This window comes from Numida meleagris, chromosome 3, assembly GCF_002078875.1.
Source record: "Numida meleagris isolate 19003 breed g44 Domestic line chromosome 3, NumMel1.0, whole genome shotgun sequence".
Taxonomy (NCBI): domain Eukaryota; kingdom Metazoa; phylum Chordata; class Aves; order Galliformes; family Numididae; genus Numida; species Numida meleagris.
In genome coordinates this window covers 49,159,708-49,182,345 of record NC_034411.1, presented here as the reverse complement: position 1 = coordinate 49,182,345, position 22,638 = coordinate 49,159,708, and the positions used below count along the sequence as shown (strand labels likewise).

Genomic DNA, 22,638 nt, shown 5'->3' with positions numbered 1-22,638 from the left:
GCAGTAACTGCTGCTAACTGACATCCTGAGGTTCAGTACTGTGGAATGACAATAAAGCAACTTGGTTTTTTTGTTTCATAGAATTAATCTTGTGGATACAAAGAAAAAGCCTTCAAACGGCTCCTATCTACATCTGGATGAATTAAGATGAAAGCACACAACAAATACTTTCCAATTTCATGTTACCAGTATTGGTGCCCTCCCCTCAAGCTTTACGGCCATGCAGATGCTGACAGTCAGAGCTCTGAGGTTGGAAAAATACCTGTGCTGTGTATTGCAATCATGCTGATGCTCTGCCAATGAAGAAGAGACAAGTGCAGGAATATTTCTGCACACACGGACAGCCATGGCCTTACTAAGACACGGCCAACTGAGGAAAACCACCACCTCCTTCGTCAACCCAGACACCCAAAGCGGTGCTGGCACAGAAAGAGAGGCATCTGCTGCTGCACTAGGGGGAGCTTTAGAGCTCACAGGGGTCCTTAGCTGAGATTGGACTGTGATTTTGCAGAGAGGGTCAGGTTCATAAATTCCCCTCTCTGTACAGATAATATATATAGTATATATATTTTTAATAGTTCATCCTCCTGGCAGACTTGTCTCCATTTAAGTAACTCGCATTCTGACTGGAGCTATCTACAGATGGCTCTCAAAGAAACGATTTCAACTTTCCACATAGCGTAAGCCAGGCAGTAAAGGATAAACAGGGCAATGGCCAGGGGCAAAGAACTACCCAGATTTCTTCAAGCTCATTCCCAGATATTCAAATATTTTATTTTATTTTTTAATAGAGCATGTTTACCCTACAGATCATATATGCATTCACTAATTGTCAACAGAAAAACATCAAGCTGACTTTTTGGACAAAGTTTTTGCTCATATGACTTTATAGAAGAGTATATTCATGACTGGTACTTTGCAACTTTTTTGGGTGTCAAGAGTCATCTGCTTCCATGACACTGTGAAGAGGTGGAGAAAAATCAGAGGGGCTGATGGTACCTAGTGTGTCGGTGCAAGAAGAGCAGCACGCTGTCACCCAACAGCAGGAATGTTTATCTGTAACTCTTTCACAAGTCCCTTGAAGGTATACATTGTAGGGAAGGATACGAACTACACTCTGACACAACCTTTCTCAGCTCCGCTGGAGTTTATAGTGAAGTATCTGCAGCTCTTACACTAATCTCTAAATATATTTCAATTTCCACATCTGAAAGATTTGAATAATTTCTAACGAGTTGGTACGATATCTTATTACTAGAAATGTTACATTGTACACTAAAACCCCAAGAAAAGAATTCAGATTAAGTGGAAGAAAAAAATTCCTCAATCTGACACTGTAGAAACAAACTCTTGGATCCTTCAAAGTGTACTATCAGCTACAATGTGGGTTCACTTCTGCGAAATTTTGAAAGCGAAGAGCAGTACTAGGATTCTCTAAAGAAAATTAGGAGTAAAGATATCTGAGAACGTACTTCCTCTCTTTCTTCAAAATAAGAAATGGACAAATCTAGCTTGTGAACTGGATAAGTTTTATAGTTGATGAACAGTGCCTGCCCTGAATGGTCCTCCCTGGTATTACAATATTGTCAATGCAGGATATTTATTCAAAAGCAGGAATGCAGGTAAACATGCGCCTATTTTTTCTTTAAAAGGCTTAAACTTACTGAATCATCCATCTATCTATCTGATGCCACCAACACCTCTGTAACAAAATTAAAATTATTTATTTGCAGTTGAAAATACACCATTTTTTGCCTGACTACTACGTTTTTGTGATTTGGTTAGCACTTCTTTTTACAGTTAGGAAACCAGAATCACTGATTAAAAAGCCAAGGCTAACATTTTCATTTCATGCACTACTTCACATGAAAGACATTCACAGAATGGAGTATTTAATCATTTAATCTGCTTAATTATGATTACTTTTCACAACACACCAATCCATGGATTGGATGGATTTATGGAAGACTATGCAGTAACCACACGATTAAGCAAGCTACGTGAATCTGCATATAGATTTTACATTAGGATACTACAGTCATTTTAGATGACTCAGAGGTAATGACATGATTGACACATGATAAATCAATATGCATGTAAGAAGCCATTAGGCATGTAATGCACATCAGTAACAAAAACAGGATACATGTCAAGAAGCAGTAAGTGTAACAATAGCCAGCAACAGAACAGTCAGGGACAGTTTGCATACATGTAAGCACTGCTCACTACCAGTACGTCAGGTAGTAATTACTTGTCCATCCTGTCTAACTCTCAAGCTAATTGGTTTTTACTTGTCTTGACTGGTACACATAGAATGGCAGAATCTGCTCTCAGTAGATGTTAGGTGAATGCTGTGAGGATCAAGTATGGGCAAACTAATGGTTAATTTGATCCGAACAGTGCTCTCCTTGGGCTGTGCAAACATCTCCCCTCCTCCAAACAACAGCCAAAAGACAGAAGATGAAAGATGGTTGTCTCAAATCACAGTGAGCAAGGATTGCTAGAGCAGGGCTCAAACACCTGGGCACATCCACCTCAAACCAGCAGCTGACCTGGGGTGCCACCACAGCCCTATGAATTCAGTTATGAGATACTGTCATTCTGTGTAAAAGGAAACATTTTGCTCTCCAGACTAATTCACAGCACAAAGAGAGAGAAGTGATGCAAGGGTCCCATCACAAGGTATTTTGCTTCCGTTAGGGTTTCATCCTCTCTTACTCCACTCAGTATGATGCAAGGTTAAAATGAAGTAGCATGAAATATTTTAGCAGCTTGGATTTTCAAGTGAGGAACACGTGCTACACAAAATTAAAATGGAACACCAAGAGAATTAAGTATTTAGAGAAGGGAGGAGGTTGCAGGGGTACAGCAGCCTTCAAGGAAAAGGAGGGAAGCCAGCATGAAAAATGCACGGCCTAAGAGGACAGATCTGTGTTCTTGAAATGCTTATTATCATTTGAGAAGATGACAGCAATCAGGAAAAAAAAATGAAATGAAAAAGAAAAAAAAGCAAAGCTCATGATAAAGCAGAAAAACATCTCCCCTCATATCCCAGAAATGACAGAAACACACTGCCACATGAAAGTAGTATCAAAGATGAACTAGATATTTCTTTTTAGGTGACTAACAGGACATGAATACTTCAGTCAGAGATTTTTCCATAGCCAAGAGTGGTATAATTTCAGAGCCAGCTCCTTCTCATGCCAAACTGACAGAGCCAGGAAATCCAAGGGCACAATCAATGTACACCACCAGTGTTCATCAGAACAAAGTGCCAGCCACCACTCAGCATATGAGAAAGCCACAGATAAAGCGCACGTAATGAAACATTCTTCCAAACCCATGTGTGAAGTCCTCTATGAAACTTGAGCCTAGATAAACTCCCAACAATATATTTTTTTTAATATACATACCAGAGACAAACATGTCCCCCCAGACTGGAACATGAAAATAATGGCTGTTGACCAACCTGAATTTGGACCTCAGTATCAAAACAATCCCTTCACTTGCTCTGTGATGGGGTCAAGGTCAATGTCATAGAAGCATGGCCTTGTGGGCAGTCCTGGCATAGTGCTCATCTGTGGGAACAAAGAAATTAAGTTACAATCCTGTACCTGTACAGAGGTAGATCATTCCATCCACCTAAAATTGAGATTAAACGGTGGGATTGTTCATTGTGGACTCAACTACAGATGTGAACTTCACATTTTTTGTTTTGGTTTAAAATATCAAACACTGTACTTCTTCAACTCATTTTTAAGTGTATGCTTCTAAAAGACAGGAAAGAGAAAATAACAGCCACAAAATAGGGGCTAGTATAGTAAACTAAGCATTAGACTAAGCCCTTTAACAAAAATGAAGACAAGAAGATGCACTGGGACTTGTTTCTCAGGATATTTGTCCAGAACACACATCAATTTATATCTAGTAGAAAATTCATACAGCAAAGAGCAAGGAAGTAACTGCTTGAATTCACCTGGTTATGTAAATGTGCTGAGCTGCAGACCTTTTCAGAACACAGAAGCAGAATTAATTGCAGCACTTTCATGACCAATTACTTAATGTGAGGAACAAATTAAAATAGTTCAACAGAACATACATGGCTTGTAGTTGAATCCTAATTTAGTAGTTAGAATCAGTAGGTTGAGATACAAAGCTAAAGCAACCCAATTATCTCAAACTATGTATAATTAAGATCCTGATCTAGCATAAAACACTGGCATCTGTGTACTTTAAGCATATGAATAATCTCATGGCCTTAAATTACACAGTTAAAGAAAACCCTGCTCACGCTACTTATATAATTATTTACAATTGGCATTTTAGCAGCAATTAAAGACATGGGACTGACATGGAAATCCTGAGGTGCAGGCCCACCACAGCTTATGCCACCTGAGACCAGAGGTACCCCTGCTTCACACCTCAGCACTCCTACCTTCTCCTTATGAAGGAGATATCTGAGAGTAGGTTCAGCAAAATTACTCTATTTATTAATCCTCTTCATTTTCTGTTTCAGCCCCGTTAGCTGGGAGAGGCTTCTATGGCCCGAGTGCCAGAAATGGCACAGGGTAAAGGATGAAACCATGGAGCAGTTTCAAGGCAGGACTAGTCTGAGCCACTGAGCTTCCCACCCTACTTCTTCCCAAGATGACAGTTAGACACTCTGAATATCTCACCACATTTCCACTAATTCAAGGCACTCTAAAAATAGCATTTGGGCTTATGAACTCCATAAACCCATTCAGTATCTTAACCTCAAAGGTGGAGGATGGCCATACTATATTAGGTCCTATATTAATACCCAAAGAGATGAAAGGCATTGTAATCTTTGGAAACAAGCCTGAAGTTCAGCATTAGCTCAGCTGTTTGCTGGCTAAGAGCCTTTATGCATTAAAGCTTCTTTAATAGATTCTAGATTCTGAAGACCAACATTTTAGTTGGGGTAAGTCAGTGGAACAAAATTGAAGTTGTTGGTAAATCTGGCCCCAGGATGTAGCCTTCCAGTGTGATTGTACAGGAACAAGTCATACTGGCTGAGTACTAAAACTACTCCTGACACATTAACTTGACGGGGACAAACTGAGGTATATTCTCATGAAATGAGCTAAAACCCATTGCTGGAAGGAGGAGGTTTCATTCCATGTGCCCCTGGGATGATTCCCCCCTTGGAGCTGGCTCTGGCAGTTGTCTTACTGCAAAGCAACCTCATTCAGCACATCAAACTGATGAAAACGCTCCCATTCTTCTGGCCAAAGGTGGTCAGCTGATGAAATGAACCTGCTTACTGTACGACCAGATCATTAGCAGACCGCTGGCCCAGGGAGGCAGCAGGAAGACTGTGATGAGGCCTCACCTCCCAGCAGAGAGCGCATAGCTAAGCTCCCTACCTCAGTCCTCACCAGTTCTCCCAGCAGTGGTGTTTTTCCTGGCCAGAGGCAAGCTGTAACAGGCTAACTGGCCTCAAAAGAGGGAAAACAAATGACTGCTATCTCAGTTGCCCCAGAGAGCTGCATTTACAGTCCCTTCTCTGGCTGGTGACATATTTCTTTATAAGCCAACTGGTTCTGCTGCACATTCAGTGATTCAGTTCATGTCTCCCTTCGTCTTCAGCTTCATTCTGAATGCTAAGTGTAGCACTTCCATCATGGGAACACAAGTACAAACATCTCTGCATGCTGCCCTGCCTCACCCCTCAGCCCTGCTTTCTCCAGGGGTGCTGTCCTGCCATCTCGGAGCTTAACCCCACCCCTGGGAAGGAGGAAAGCAGTGCCGATGCAGCTATCATCCAACTTGAGATCTGAGAAAAAACAATGCAACTGGCTCTTCTGCTGGACTCAGTATGTTTCCTCTGGTTTTAAATATAGCCCTTCCTGAGTTTTTGTTGTTGCACACAGTAGGATTAAAAGACAAAACTGTCTGTTTGCATTCACTTAAAACCGTTTCACTGATTGTAGGGCGTCATTTTACTGGCTGACATTGTCTTGGCATCTTAGTTAAGTACTAAAACACCTTGTCACTATTGTTTATCTGTTGGCCACACCGACCGGACTACTACATTATTCGGGATACTGAATTATTTTCTGTCTCAGACTCAGCCCAGTTTCTGAATTAACTCTTAACAAGAAACTGCTTTAATGAGTTACATTTTCCTGGCAGAGGAATGAGTACATTGCCAAAGACAACTTTATGGTTACTCTGTGTAGGGCAGTTCTGTGTCTACACCTACATTTGGAAGTAAACTCCCACATTCCATGTTCCTTTGTTTTTATTTTTAAATTATTGTTTTTAAAAATATATCTAAAAGCTTGGCTAGTCTTTGTTTCATTTTCTCTACGCAATAAAACCAGTAATAAGTTAGTGGCGTTTTTTCCTTGTTATTGTGTAAAAAAAAAAAAAAAATCCTACATATATGCTTGCTGTATTTTTATTTTTTTTTCCCTATGAAAAATCAGAGTGGAGTTACATTACAATAGAACTGCATACAGTGAAAGTATTGCATCTATAAAATGTGAATATCAAAACAGTTTATGACCAGTTCAGGGAGTTCTCATATTGAAAGTTTAAGTCAACAAATGGGAGTGAGTTCATCTGAATTAAAATTACTGCTGCATGAAATGAAGCACAAGGCAGAAAAACAGAAAGGAAACACTTTGGGACAAATGCCTATGTGAACTGTAGGGTGAAAATAAAACATGTCCTGTGATTTTCCCCATTGTCCAGACTTCCAAACAGGGAAAACCATGCTGATTTATGATCACGTCTCTCCACTCTCATTATCTGGACAGAGAGGTAACATGCAGCAGAATCTATCCCTTTTTTCATTAATTCAAGGTCAACAACAAGAGATGGCTGGCTGGCTGAGGATATCACTGCCACTTTTTTTTCTCACCAGCACTCCATTTCTTTCTGCAGCCAAAAAAGCAAGGAAGCAAAGAGGGCTCAGTAGACTGCAAGGCTGAATGAGGCTTCAGCTGGCTGGCTTTCCACGTGGGTGCAGACTCAAAACAATTTTCTTCCCCTGCTCTGCCTTCCACAGTACTGAAGGAAGGCATTAATGCACTAGTTCACAGGCCAGCCTTAACCTCAGCATGCATCATGACGCAGAAGCACCCGATCCCTACCCTAAGTGACTACAGTCACAGTTTTGTGCAGAGGGATGCCAAACTGCTGTTGGAGCACGTTGTACCTGCACAGCACCCAGGAGACTGCCTCTGCCTCTCCAAGGCTTCCTGAGATAAATACACACTAAAATTACTTCATTCCTATATCTGGGAAAAAAGGAGAAAGAACAATGAAAGAGAAAATATGCCAAAAAACATAGTTCACTTTGGTAATTAGCAAGTATGTGCAGCATAAAAAACCAACCAAACAAAAAAAACAAATGTACAGCCACGCAGTATCTTGCTGGGCATCTCATACAGTGTGTAAGTCCTAAACATTGGATGGAGATCAGCACAGCTCTCCATTCTAATATAATGCCACCTTGGTTATAGTTTGATAGCTACTCAACACCACATGATGAGGCTGTAAAGAACAAACAGGACAAGGAGTAGTGAACAAGACCACATTATCCCCTTCGTACCACAAACTCAATGTAGGTAGCCAAAATAATCAAAACTCAATTTGGCCAAAACTGTTGCTATTACACTTCCGTTGGGAGAAGGAATATATGACACATAAACTTTGTGTGTTAAGACTTTATGGAATTCAGATGAATGTTTTATGCAGGGAAGACAACAGAAAATTTTGTGAAGAATTCATCCAGCTGCTGCCCAAAATATATCATGAAGGAATTAATAAGAACTTGTTTTTTGTACCGGAATCAATCATTTTCTTTACAAACTCTGCAGCTGTCTACACATCCATGAGAGCAAATCACCTTCAGAAAGACAATATGAAAAACACAATGCTTATTTCTTACTATGTCATTCTGAGTTTAGGAGATAAAAACAGCAAGTCTTACAAGCAGCCATCCTGAGGATCATTTATACTTCTGGAAATGCACTGCTAGTGGAAAATAAAATACGATTTTAGTTCAGAAAGCTTGTTATAGGCTATAGTCACTTAGAAGATGCATTTACGTTCTTCCAGAGGTATGCATACTTAACAGAAAAAAAACATAAGGAGCTTCCTTACAAAAGAAAGGTGCCAGATAATTTTAAGGAAGCTATATGAAAGTGCTGTTCCACATCCTCTCCAAAACACACCTTCAGTCACTAGATGAGTCATTAAGCTGAGCATCATTGGAGTTCCACTTAAATTACAGTTACATGTTCACTTTTAATTTCATTTAGCCATCTGGTCTACATAATAATTACCATCAAGCCCTAAGGCTCTGCTAGCCAAGTTTGCCATAGTCCCAAGGGGAAATATCCTCCTCTTCCTCTTCCTCTCTTCTTCTTCTCCTCTCCTCTCCCCTTCCCCTTCCCGTTCCTTTCCTCTTCCCTTTGTTTTTCTTCTTTTTCTTTTTAATTGAACAAACTCTCATCAGTGGTTGACACATCCAGCCTTTTATTTTGAGTGTATATACACACATATGTATATAAATATTAATTTTAAAAAATCTTTATACAACCTGAGATCACCTTAACAGAGCTGGCACAAAAGCATGATTTGCAAAACAGATGTCCTGAGGACTACATCCAACTCAAGTTTAGAGTCTTTTTCAGCTATAAGACAAGATGTGGCTGATTTGCAGGTACAGCATGATTTCTAAATAGAGAAGAAAAAAACGAACAACAACAACAAAGTTCCAGAGGAATCTGTACTTACACAAAGTAGGTAAAACAGATGACTAGAAGATACCAAAAAATCAACAGACAGCTTACTAAAGAAACCTCTCTGTTTTGTGGCTTACAGAGTTACGTTGCATTTGACAAGAAATGCAAGTAATTCACATGATCTAATTGTAATCTTTTGTTAACTAAGTTAGAACAATGTGCAACCATTTGAAACTTGAAATACCACAGAAAACAGATGTTGTTTCTCAGGAGAATCTAGCAGGCCCATAACTGTGGATAACTTCTCAATAAAATCTGATGGGATGAACTGTCCACCCCACACTCCCTAAGCAAGAAACAATACAAGAGGAAACTCAAGAGATTTATAAATAGCACTGTAAACCTACATGCATTGTTTTCAGCACACTAGAATTTGTTGGAATCTTGAGGTGTGGCATGAAGGATCTCTACTTGAGGTTTTCAATAAGGAGCCATTTCAATAGTGGAATCACCACCAGAAATTTGTTCACCAGTCTTCAAATTAAACTGTCCTACATTGCACAGAGACATTCAATGTGCACCAAACAAGGATACTAGGGCACAAAAATCAGGCAGCATACCTCAAATATCTCCAAGATCCAACTGTGGCTTGTTCCACAGAACCTGAAAATTTCCCCCAACATTTTAACAGGAAAATAAAGGAAAAGAATAATAAAAAGAGAACAGTACTGTTTGGTTTATTTAAAGAAAGAAATACAAGTTTTACCAAAGTTTTAATGAAAATTTGCTGAAGCTGATGACAGCCAGAGGAGGTAGGGAGAGTGAAGCTCATATTTCCTTCTCAGAAAATCTTTAAACAAAAAAAGGAATCTTGCTGTAAAGTAAAAGAGCAATCACCCTCTGAAACTCAGCACATTGACTGCTTTCAAAATGACCAAAATAGTGTTTGAAAAGATGATGATCCTACTCCAACACATGCTGCATTCCCTGCAAGAAACATCTTTGTCTTACTGGCATGCTGGATGATATCAGGTGCAGAAGTCCATCTGGCATCAATTATTCTATTATGATTTTCTCTTACATTAATGTTTGCACATTCTTGGCAATTTTCCAATTTTGTGAAAGTATTTACAACAACAAAATGCACAGACATTGCTCTGCCATCAGCATCTGGATGAAGTTACAGAAGTACCAAATGCTGAGTATACAAGCCTAACTGACCTTGCTGCCAGGTGCTCAAGCAAGGTGGAAGCAGCTTGTGCCCTGTAATGTACACTAGAGGATTTCCAGGACCCTACAATTTAGTCATCTTGATCAGAAATAGTCTGAGAGCAGTCTCCTGGGCACCATGAAGAAAAAAACCACACAACAGTCCACATCTGTCCAGTACAGTTTTTGAGACAGCTGCACAGGGTACATCAGGAATCAGTCAGTACGTGGTTGGCTAAGTTCTTAGTAAATGGGTCCCTGTAATACTGCTGAAACTCAGATGTTACTGTTAGTGATGTGCTGACGCACCAAAGGCTCAGAAGAAGCATTTCGCTAGTTATTAAATAAAATACTTAGGCACAGATGTAATCTGCAAGAGAATGAGCAGATTTCCTCCTTTAAGTAAAACATTTGTGACTCACATACATGACAGTAGTTTCTCCTAGCAGAGTCAGGAGTATCAGCTCAAACATTTTCACCTTGGGGAGTATAAACCTGTATTTGATGCAAAAAAAAATGATCTCCCCTGATAACAGCAGAACAGTGTATGTATTTTAAATTTTTCTCAAAAAATGCATCTCTCTGAGGTCGAATGTTAGATGGGCCAAATGTTTGATGTATTCTTTGTTTGTACTATTCACAAAGTGGTAGGATGCTCCACAGGCTGTTCAGAGCTTTTCTGTGAACCTAGATAATTCAATGGATAAACAGAATGCTGTAAACTGAAAGCTATCAAAAAAAAAATCCACCCAAAAAACCAAACCAAAATCCAATCAAACAAACCACAACAGCAACAAAAAACAACCACCACCAGAGGAGATACAGCTAGAGAGAAAAAAATATTACAAATACCAGGTAACTCATTCCAAAACACCCCACACTCCATCGCAGCCCACTCAAATCCTTTTCCAGCAGTAATTGCTCCCTCGGCCAAGGTCTACATCCTGAATCTCCCTCCCTCCGAGGCTTTTGTCTGAATCCCTGGCAGAAGACTCAAACTCGCTGCCTCTTGTACAAAATCACCTCCTCGCTCAGAAGAAATCCTTCTCTCCAGCTCACTCCTGAGGTCAGAGGCTCCCAGGGCTGCTCCCATTCCTGACAAGCAGCCAGCATATCAGACAGTGCTCTGAAGGAATAAATCTAGAGTATTTCAAGGAAGGTTGCTCCTCTCATGCTCTGCTTCAGAAACAGGAGTGGCTGGAGTACCTGATGTTCATGGGTACACAGTCCCCCTGCTTTGTTCAGTGCTTGGGTCTCCTGGTGGCCAGGAGGTGATCAAGCTGCACAAGCAGCTCAGGTTCTTTCTGCTTCTGGTGTTTGGGAAGAAGAGTCTTGTGTTGGCCACATCCCAGCTACCTGGCTTTTGCTTAGGGACTGGACACCCTTTGTTTCCTCTGAAACTTGTTTCTTTTGTATCGACTGAGGGCCATCTCTCAAACCCCATGGAAAAAGCCTCACTGTGTGCTCTTCATCTTCACTTTGCTGTTTGGCTTAGAAGATTCATAACTCTCACACAAGACTTCCCTTGGAAGTCTGACATTATGACGTAGGAAAATACAGGGCTGTAACTGTAGCCCAAGAAATGGAGATGGTGGCACCAGGGGAAAATACAAAGCAAGAGCGAGCTCTGCACACAACAAAATTTACCCTTCCCAGTTAAGTCATACTAGGAAGAACATCAGTCACAAGTACATTGCAGACCTTTTGCAGTATCTAACATTCTGTAGCACGTATCCTCCAAAATCACAGCAGAATGCACAGAGATTCTTGGAAAAAAAAAAGAATGAACTAGCAATTTTCACCCTACAGTTGGCGCTTGCTATTTTAAGAAGCTTCCAAAACGATGCTAAGGAAATCAAACCTTGAAAAACCTATGCTGAAGCTCACACTTCTGCTGGAAGACAGAGGATCATACAAACGCTTTGAAAAAGGCTGAAAAGCACTTATTTAAACACCATGAATGACATGTTAAAGAAGGAAGCACGATCAAGAATAGTAATGAAACAACATCCAGAATGAATGCACCCAATTTTCCATTAGTCTTATGTCATTAACTTTAGGTATAAAAACAGATCTATAATTTCAGTGAGGCACTCACTATTATGATATGAAAGGTAAAAACAAAAAAAATCTGATTTTCATAATTTTGGCTTTAGTTTCTAGAAGGAAGGAACACACAGGTGGTGCAGCAGTGCCTTCAGAAGAAAGACGTTCCTGAACTGCAATAACAGCTGTGAGGAGAAAGTAATAATAATAATAATAGAAAAGACAAATGTGCAACTCAACTCTCTCTTTGTAATAATGATTTTCAAAGTTTCTCTAAGGAGATACTAGAACTTGAATTTCTGTTCACTGAACTTAAGACTATGAGCTAATATGCTGTCAGATAAGATTTAATTTTCAAATGAAACCAGAAAAATTTTGTTAACTGAACGTACAATCTTAATCCTACAAATCCTTGTACTCGTATCTAATAGAGATATGTATCTTTATAAAAATAATGCTTTTCAAAGTACTTTAAAACAAATGCAATACACCTGGGAGATACATGAAATAAAACCACCTCCATTTTAAAAGGTGAGTAAGATAAAAGGCAGAAAAGGTTAAATGTTTTGCCAAAAGTTAGAAAAGGAGCTGAGGTGATGCCAGGAGAATGGAACTTGACAAAGGCAAATCTGATTCTCATCTTCATCTCATATAACTGAAACTCAAAAATTACTACGCCAAATAGTTACTCTCCATGAAACTTCTCCATTACAATAATGAAATCTTTGCATCAGTATTTTCAATGAAATAAATATTCCTCTATTTCTCACATTTTGCCCTGAAGTACTCAGTTTGAACTTGCAATTTTTAATCAGATTTCTGCTGTAAAACAAAGGATAGCAATGTATTTACACAAATAACAAAAATGTTGTTAAACTATCCAAGTAAAATCAACCATATTTGGAAATGCATCTTTTTTAGTCTGAAAAACAAACCAACACCAAACATGTTTTGTGGCAGGCATTAAATATATTTCCCAAATGCAACATGTGAAAGGACAAAGAAAGACCAGGTAATAATAAATTTCCGCAGCGAACATGGAACGAATTAACAGAACTCTCTTGCCTTTTGCCTAACATCTAGTGGAGGATGATCTATGGGAACATTTTCTTGAGCATTTGAAAATGCATAAAAAATACACCATCAAAGAAGTGAGAGTCTATTTGTGCACACACACAGGGCAAATCACAAAGAATCTAAAATAAAATGATAACACAGAAATTAAAAACAAGTGGGAATATCATCTCTTATGGCACACAAGGCCATATGCTTTATTTACTCTCACAGTATAGCCCCCAGGCTGCTCCTAATCAAAACAAGGCCAGCTAGTAATAACTCTCATTCTTGGCAAAGAAACTCTTCGCAGTCAATGCAGCCCACAGCACAGCTGCCAGCACTCAGCTCTCCTCATCCCTCCCGGTGCCCTACGATGGTGGCTGCAGAGTGGCGATGCCCTGCAGCATGCAACTGCCCACCCACCTGGGCACAGCCCTTGGTGAACTGTTGTGGTTTATTAGTGGGAAAACTCTTGCTGCAGCTGGGTGCTCATACCTGCCTCGTGCAGACTTTCCCAGCCACTACTAGGAAACATGGTAATGGGAAAAAGCCATCAAAGGCTGAGGAAAGTGGGAAATATCCGTATCTTCTTCATCGTATTTGTCAGTGAAACATCATCTTTTATATTCATTTTACCTAGTCCAGCGAAATCTCCCAGTGCCCTGTGTTCTAGCTGCATGGACCAGCAGTGTGCCGTGCACACAGAACACTGGTGCAGGGTGAGCTATTAGTACAGAAGTTACACACTCTAAATCAACCAAAGGCAGGCAGGGAATATGCCTTATCAGACCAGAGCAGGGTGTTTCTCCCAGGCTTTTGTCTCTGGCAGAGGCTGTGCCAGATGATTTTAAAGAGAAAAGCTAAAGCTACAGAAAGTTGACAAAGAAACAGAGGGAGCTGGTACCAGGACTGCTCGAACCCTGGAACATGACGCTCAGTACTTTCTCTAAATTACTTACCTATATTAATTACAACCCTGCGTACTGTTGATGGCTATATCCTTTTATAAATCTTGTTAAATTCTTGGCCTTGGTGACTTTTCCCGTGTTAACGACTTCCATGTTTTAATCACATGAGAGAAAGTATTTCCTTCTTTTATAGGTATTAATACAGATGCCTGGCAGCTTCTCCTCACACAATCAAAGGAATACTTCAAAGAAAAACTGGTTCCCAGGCAGTAAGGAGACAGCTTCAGATAACCTCTACAGCCCCCGTAACAGCATGGGGATGTAATACAGGTATAAGTACAAGTCTATGAAACGCACAAGACTTCAGATGTAAATCAAATGTGAACACAGCAACTTAAGAATTCTGGGCTTTATCATTATTTCAAGTATTAGAAACAAGTTAATGTGTCAAGAGTCCTAAAACTTCTTCTGCGTTAAAGAAACTGAGAATGATCCAAAAAGCTTTAATTAACAGAGTGAGAGAGAAAAAAAAGGTCAAATTGCTAAAGAATACAAACCTGTTACCAAACTGATATGGGAATAACAGTTGAGGTCAGATAGCAGCAATTAGCTTTGAGCACACATTTCAAATGAGCAAGCCTGTAAAAAACACAGCATATCACCCTGTGTGCAAATTAGCATTTAAAACCAACTTCAACACCCCATTTTCAGAAGAAAATGCCTGTTTATGGATTGCTGTATTTCCAGCTCTGTAATATTCTCCTGCTTGTCTGGCTCCTTATCCACAAATTAAAATTTTAGCTGAAATAGATGCTTCCCTTGAATTTTCATTTTTTGGGATCCAGTTTATAATACAGAAGTAGTTTGGATTGTATAAGCCTAACAAATACGATTTTGTGAATTTCTTCTTTCTTGAGTCTGGCATTGCTCCTCCAGCTATGCAGAAACTTCAGAGCTTCTGCAAGCCAGCTGGAGTGGCTGCAATGCCACATGACAAAGGATCTTTACTTTTTGATGCATCTTCTGGGATTAGTGGGGAGGGCAGTGGGAAGCCTGGCAGAATGCTGAAAAAGCCAGCACAGGTCAGGAAGTCATTTCTGGGAGCAGCTGTTTGCTCTAATTGCTTTTACAGATGAATGCTGTATAGGGGAAAGCTGGCATCTAGTAGGTGCTGCAGACAGATCTATTATACCATCATTAAGTCAATTATTAAAAAGGAAAGCTTCTGTGACAGAGAAGGGAAACTGATGGCATATCCAGAGGATGTCCAGACAACCTAGGAGCTCCTCTATGACATCCCAGTTACTTGTTTCCTCCTGTTACAGTTTGACTCCTGTGTTGATCATTCTGGTACTTCAGGCTTACAGTCCCTCTGCTGCCCAAGTACCACAGTCCCTTCCCAGCCAGCTTCTGCACAACTACATTTTTGCTGGAGTGGAGCCGCCTTGAAAGTAGCAGAGGCCTACCTGCAAAACACCACGTAGCAAGCTTTAAGTGCTGGGAGCTGATGCACGAGCAGATCAGACATGCCTGCTCTCAGGGCAACACTGTCTCACAAAGCAGCAGGGCAGCTGCACTTCAGCAACACGACTTTCATCTGCAGATACATGTCTGTCAGAACCCTAAATCTCGCACTGCATTACCTTTGGGCCTGACATTAAACACACGTCTGGAAAGAATAAAAGGGTGATCAATTGTTTTGAACTGGGGAAAAGGCAAGAATTTTTCTTACTCAAGTGTCAGAAAATATTAATGTAACTTTGTTCTTTATAATGTGGAAAGACTCCAAAACCAGCCAGTGCTCCATGTACCTGCAGTGATAAGCAGAAGAATGTTTAGCTAGGAAAGAGTCCTATAAAAAAAAAGTCTCCCTTGTAAATCACTTTCCCATCTGGGATAGTACTGCAAGCCCTGCAGGAGAACAGCAGCAGTGAGCTGTAATGCCAAAATTTCCTCTGCAGTATGTATTTGGTTCTGAATCCAGTCCAGAGAAGACACCAGGTGGCATCAAAACAGAAGCTTTTAATTGCCCCATAAAATGAGGATGACTTTATCCCCTTTAAACTGAGCTTTTACAAAGACATCCTTAGAAAAAGGTACTCCGTGCAACCGCTAGGCACAGCACCTGCATGCAGTTAGCTAGGATTTATCTTGCATATGGTTTTTTTTTTGTTTTTTTTTTTAAACTGTACTGGAAATTATGTTGAAAGGCCTACAAGAAAGCACATTTCTGGATCACCATGGCTTTTATGTATAGATTCAGAACTTACACTTAATTAAATGGCCCATTTGATATAACCCAAGGAAAGAAAATCTGCTATCCCTTTTTCTAAAATCACCTTAAAGCATATCAAGCGTTTTCCAGTTGCCTGACGCACAGAGGCTTGGCTAACATTTCAGAGTGGATTCAGGTTAGCCACAGAAAACTCCCTTTACCCTGCAATAAGAATGCTCATGGACAGATGTACTTGAACTGCCATTCTGCTTTAATTTTAATTTTATCTAATTCCAGCATGACATACGTGCATGCGTATGGAGGGCATTTGTGAACATATTCACCAATTTCCCCAATTCCTCCATTCCTTTCTTTTTGACTAGGGAGCAAAGAGGGTGTCCCAATGTTGCCCACTTTGTACAGCACATGTAAAGCATTAGGAAAAAGGGAACTAAACAATTTGAAACGATTGTTGTCATTTCCTATAGAAAAGGTGAAAGAATCCATTCTTGCTACTACAGATTTCTGCCAGCAGCATGGGTGCTTGTGCAGGTGGCCTCCCTCAGCCAGCACAAGGCACAGCTTTGCCCCTTTTCCTTCCCTTCACTTCCCTCTTTGACCATTTCAGTAAGCTTCAGTGTTGCTCTGTCTTTACCTCACTCACATATCTTACAGAGAACGTGTTCACCAGCAGCAGAATATTTGAAGTAATGCATCTATTTGTATAGCAGTGCCAGACATTCCTCCTATGCTCTTCCTGTGCTGTGCCTGTAATTGTATCTGTCTTCCAAAAATTCAATCAAGGGGCAGTTAATGAAAATTAATTAAATTAGTCTTTTGACAACACAGAGCAGCACCACTCAGATGACATACTTCAAGTTCCTGACGGAGCAATGAGAAGGAAGTAGCAAAGTACTGGTAAGTCTCCTCTGCATCCCTCAAAATACTGGTGAAGGAGGCCTTAACAATGCTTGTTGCAAAAGGCATGAATGTGAAACAGGTGTTGATTTCCAAATGAGACAAGAGGGAAGCTAAATAATTCAGAAAAAAAAAAATCTACAGCACTGCAAGAGGAAATTAACTCTTGTACTGCCCAAAGGGTTTTGTTTTCCATAAAAGAAGTGAAAATCCTCAAAAATCATGGTGTGCATTGATGCAACTTCTGTATTTGATTCTATGTCAGCACACTCAATATATCAGGGTGGGAGGAAAGAGAAGAGATGGAGTGGGGAGGGGGAAGGATGAAAGATATCCTAATAGTCAGGAAGGCACCCATTACAAAGTGTGACAAATTTATTTGCCGCCTCAAAATGAATTTGTGAACATGCAAAGAAATTTTCTCCTCACGAACACTCACTAGTTTTCTATTATTGTAGTCAAAACATTTATTTTCTTGACAACTTGAAGAAGTTGTGAATGTTTCTAAAATCTGATTCAAAGGACTTAATTTATCCTGAGAATACAGATCCATAAATGAAACATCCTTAATTGCATTCTGTTGCTACTAGCTGCGTGGGTATATGGATAGGTAGGCCCACACAAGGGTAGTTATTTGCATGTGCTGAGTGTCTGTAAAGTGCTGGATGAGTGTCTCATCAAAAGTAAACTTTTTAAAAACAATTGTATTGCAATTTTTATTCAAAATTTCCTACAAAGCTTTCCCCCTTGTACATTTAAGATGTCCAATTATAACTGATTTTATGTGAGGTTTTTAGGTTTTGTTGTTGTTTGTTTTGTGTGCTGTCAGCTATCCCAAGGCAGAGCAATGAGTGACAAGCTGAGGTGACACAGCTATGTCAAAGTGTTCCCATCACTTCCAGCTTCTTGTGCCTTTTGGTCACAGCATGTGCTGCAGGGCTCATGCGTGCTCCACCTGTAGGTTCTAGTGCTATAAAGTGAGGTTGGGGATGCAGCCAAACAGCTGAAAGCTTTTCCTTTAACACAAAATGCAGCACTTTGTCTGTTAGAAGGAAACCTTGGATGAGACTGTCTGCAGTTAGCACCAAGAACGCTGCACGTGGTCTGCATTCACACTAGCCTTACAGCAAGGACGTGCCCAACACAGCCTTTGGGGAAGCTGGGCTGCCCCTCTGGCACTTGGCCTCTCAAGAAATGAGAAAGGTCTCTTTACAGAATGAAATGGAAAAAATAAAAAATAAAATAAAAAAACATACAGCTTTCACGCTGCTCTTATTTGTCAAGCTCTTCACACGGTCTGTACAAACAAGAAGAAATTAATATGGCACGTAAATGTGCCAAACCAATTACAGCTGCTCCTGTTTTTCAGACAAGCACCATTTAGCAGTCTGGCACCAGCCAAGTCGACGTATCTCTGTTCAGCCAAAGGCGAGAACCACGCCTGGTGCTCTGGAGCATGAGGAGCTCTAGAGTCCTGGGGACAGGCAGCAAAAACCTCCCCAGTGGTTGTTTCAAGAAGATGAACCAATGAAGCATTTAACAACAGTACATTATAGTTATGCTGCAAACAACCAATTAACCTTCTCTCAAGTATCATATGATCTAAAGATTCATGAGATCAGATAGCATTAGTACACTTCACACTAGTTCACTGGTTGCTGTTAGTACCGCACTGCACGTTAGCACAGTAAGTCTCCTACTTCACAATGAAGCAACACCAAGTATCAACATTTTATCTGTTTGAGGAAAAAAGATGATTAAGCAAAGATGTAATTTAGTATTACTAAAATCAAGTTACTGAAAGTAACAATTATTAAAAAATTAAAACAATTATATACAAAGCCATTGTTATTAAAACTAGCACTTATTTGACAGCTATTTTCTCCCTGTAGCACCCCAGCTATAAGCAAAGCAGCTCATCTGAGCCATAGTCTCACAGTTGCAGCTTGTTGGTTCTCTGTGGGTAATCAGCTATAAACGTATATGACCAAACTCGCCAAGGCACTACTGAGATTGTTTGGATCACAATGGAGGAAAACAGCTAGCACAAATTTTATAGCTTTCAATAACACTGTGTGTTTCAAAGACCAGTCATATGAAACTAATAACAGCTGATGAAGCTGTTTATATTAAGGAAGGTCTTTGCCAAAGTGCAGGAAGATGTATTAACTCAGGAAACAATCATGGGAAAAAAAAGCCCTCCACTAAAAGTATATTACTACTGAGACAGAAAATAAATGAATTTCATACCATGATGTGAAAGCAGAAATATCCATGCAGTAGGCAGAGAGCATGAGCTGCCTTCTCAGCAGCATAGCTCATGTTCTGGAGGAAGACCACTCACCCCCAGCTGAACATCAGTCCAGGGCTGCGGTTCTCTTGTTAATTATGCTCCACGTTGACATGGCACAGCTCAGCATAATGGAATGGATGCAAAGCACATAAGCAACCTACGGAGTCTTTGGATGCAAAAGCTATAGCTACGTGTTCAAATGGGCAGAGCTTTGAAGGTATTTGTACTTTAGAGGAAAGATTTCAGAAATCTCCTTTCAAAACACTGGGGCCTCTCATACTGAGATATAATGACATTTTTGGACACCATTTTCCTTCAATTCCAAATTTCAAAGTCAAGTTAGATCATAGTGAATACACATATATATATATTCTCCATGCAACACTGCATCTTTGTAGCCTTGCTCCATAGTCTGCAAAGCCAAGTTGGAAGTGAACATCTAACTTCATTTCCAGACTGGGAGGCCACAAGTAACCCAATTCCAGAAACTACCACCTTAGAAGAAGATTTTCAGATGCTTTAAAAGCTTTGTGTCAGTGACTTGGGTGCAAATCCAAAATTTGACTTGGCTTTGGAAGCACCCAAACATGCCTATTCCTATGCAGAACTCTAGGGCCGCTCTCCTTCACTTGTTCTCCCCATGAAGGTACACACACCTGCCCACTTTCTAATATCTTGGCCTCCTTCCCAGAGCTGTGTGATATCCCCCTTTCTCCCTTTAAAGATGTGACACAGAATCCAGCTGCAACTGCACTGAGATTTGGCCAGGAGCACCGTGTATCGGTTCCTGGAAATTCCATTTTGACATACAAAGCAGTGTGTCACTGCTGAATAAATACAAGATTATATGATAGAAAAACAAACCATTTCCTCACAAAATATCACAAGCTTCAAAACAATGCTTTAAAATATTCCATAAAGGAGTGCAAGGATGATTATGGAAGGAAAGGAAAATGATAAGGAAGGAAAATGGACTTGGATTGTGGTGATAGGACAGTCAAACTGCCTGTAGATTAAGAACTAAGAAATAAAAAGGTCTATGTAAAGAAAAAACAGTTCAATAATCAGAAGATTTTCAAGGCTTTGCAACGTCCAGATGGATCCAGCTGTCCTTAAAAATCACAGGACTTCCTTCCTAGCTTTGTTCACCTATACCTACATCTTACCAAATCAAACCTCAGCAATTCCTGCTTGAACTTCACTAGACAGAGGTTCCATGGAAAATACTGCAGCTCTGGAGCTGCCAGAGGAGATCTTCCTCACTCTCAACGTCAGTGATATCCTCCACACAAACACTGCCAAAAGGTTTACTTCTTGACTGTGCTGTGCAATTCCTTCAACTGGCAGCTGTTTCCTTCACTGTCATTTCAGCCCATCCCAAGAGAAAAATCCACATACTTTTCCCAACTCAATTGTCCCATAGCACTCACTATTGGTTCAGCAACAGCAGTATGTGCACAGCTGTGTAACATCTGGCATACAGGTGTATGGAACTGCATTTGCTTGCTGCCTGGCTAGTCACCACACATTCTTTGGAAGGATAACAAACAGTTATCTTGTAGAAAGACAGATAGTGTTGTTGTGCTCACTGCTCTTAGTTGCATTTATCTTCAATGGCGTAATCCCCAGACAGTAAGGTAGAAAAGTAAATATCACACTCTTTTATTAAGAAAAAAAAAATTCCTATGGAAGACAAGCATGGTCCTTCATTCTAGTACTGATAATCCAGCTTGAATTCTGTTCTATTTCCAAGGAGGAAGTGGGTGGGGCTGCAATGCATGCTCTAAATAAATTGCCCTGCATGGTCTGAAACAGAGCTGGAGCAATTACTTTCATTCACCAGCTGGAGCTTACAAGCTAATGCCAGAAACACTGCAAACATTAGTCTTAAATGTAGCACCAAAGGGAGACTAAACACAGGGTTCCACAAAAGAAATAAGGCTTGTATAAAAGCAAAGGTTGCATTTAAAAGGCGGTCAAATCTTACACAGAGTACGGGAAAAGAGTGTAAGACATTAAATATTAGGGAAGAAAAAACAAGGAAAAAAATTAAGTCCAGGTCATATTTGCCAAAAGGCCTTGGTTCAGCAAAGCAGCCAATTTTAAATATTAACACAGCGTAAGATAGATCTGCACAGCAAATATGAGGATGTACTGTGGGCATGTAGGTGCGAGCTTCAATAGAACTGGTGCAGATGCAGCCACGAGAATGTGACAGGTTAGATTTCAGTGCACACTAACAAGCCATGTGCACACTCAGAAGCTTGCACTGCAACTGCTAGCTGCATCTTTATTACCACACCATCTGAGCATGTGCTAGTACTTGTTACTAGCTCATTACTAGTTACTCGTTACTAGTTACTCATAGTACAGACATTTTAGATTTCTGCACACATATCAGCAATGGACATTGCTTTATGTCAGTTTGTCCCCAATTACCCATGAAAGCAACTTATTAGTAGAGAAGACACAAGTGGCACTGTGACTAGTGCCGCCTGAACCAAGTTCTCAAACAGCAACCAGCAGTGGCTTGGTCTGTAAGACAAACCAACAAGACAACTCAGCTTGTGAACTCGATCTGTGTACCACTGAAAAACTTCGGACTTTCCTCTACTTTCCTCTTTCCACTAAAAAAAGAGAACATTCATTAGCAATACAGTACCATGCTCAAAATGGAGACAATACACTAGAAAAATAACAACTGTGTAAACCAACCAAATGATCTAAGCAATGCTGAAATCAGGGAACACTGATTGGTGTTTTTCAGCCACTGACACACACAACAAAATGTCTGGTTTTTTCCTTGTATGTTAACTTTCTCCAGGAGGCATCCACACAAAAAGAAAAGGCCCATCACTTTACATCTCTCCACCTCTCAAAAACCTTCCTTTTCTGAAATGAAACCGAACAAGAATAATGTTAAATGGATAGCCATGAAGGCAGTAAACACGAAACAGTTATCTCAGGAAGGGCAAGTCCTTACTATAAAGAAAAGCTTTAAAACATTTCCAGCACTGAAATGGATTAGTAGCATGAACTGATAGGTGCTTTGGCAGAGAGAAATATGACAATATGAAATGAAAAATGGGTAGGTTATTAAAACAGCAAGCTTTGCTGGCACCTTCAGTTTGCTGAAACTCAAATCCGGTTGCCAGACAAAATTCCTATTTGGAATTAAAAAGGGGCATCTCATCTTTTGTCAAAAGCTTTCAGACTCATTTAATTAGTTCTGAAAACAAACAGGTGTATATTTTCTTTAACTTATGTTATGCA

General features: G+C 40.1%; 1 protein-coding gene across 5 annotated transcripts in view; it reads right to left on the bottom strand.

The window, feature by feature from the left end:
- The window catches only part of MTHFD1L (methylenetetrahydrofolate dehydrogenase (NADP+ dependent) 1-like), a 148,499-nt gene that overhangs the window by 3,151 nt on the left and 122,710 nt on the right, over positions 1-22,638 (bottom strand). For all 5 annotated transcript variants that reach the window (XM_021390181.1, XM_021390183.1, XM_021390185.1 and 2 more), the window contains one exon: positions 3,470-3,578. In XM_021390181.1, coding sequence (XP_021245856.1) covers positions 3,489-3,578 — 90 coding nt within the window. In that variant the 3' untranslated portion in view covers positions 3,470-3,488. The remainder of the gene's footprint in view (positions 1-3,469; positions 3,579-22,638) is intronic.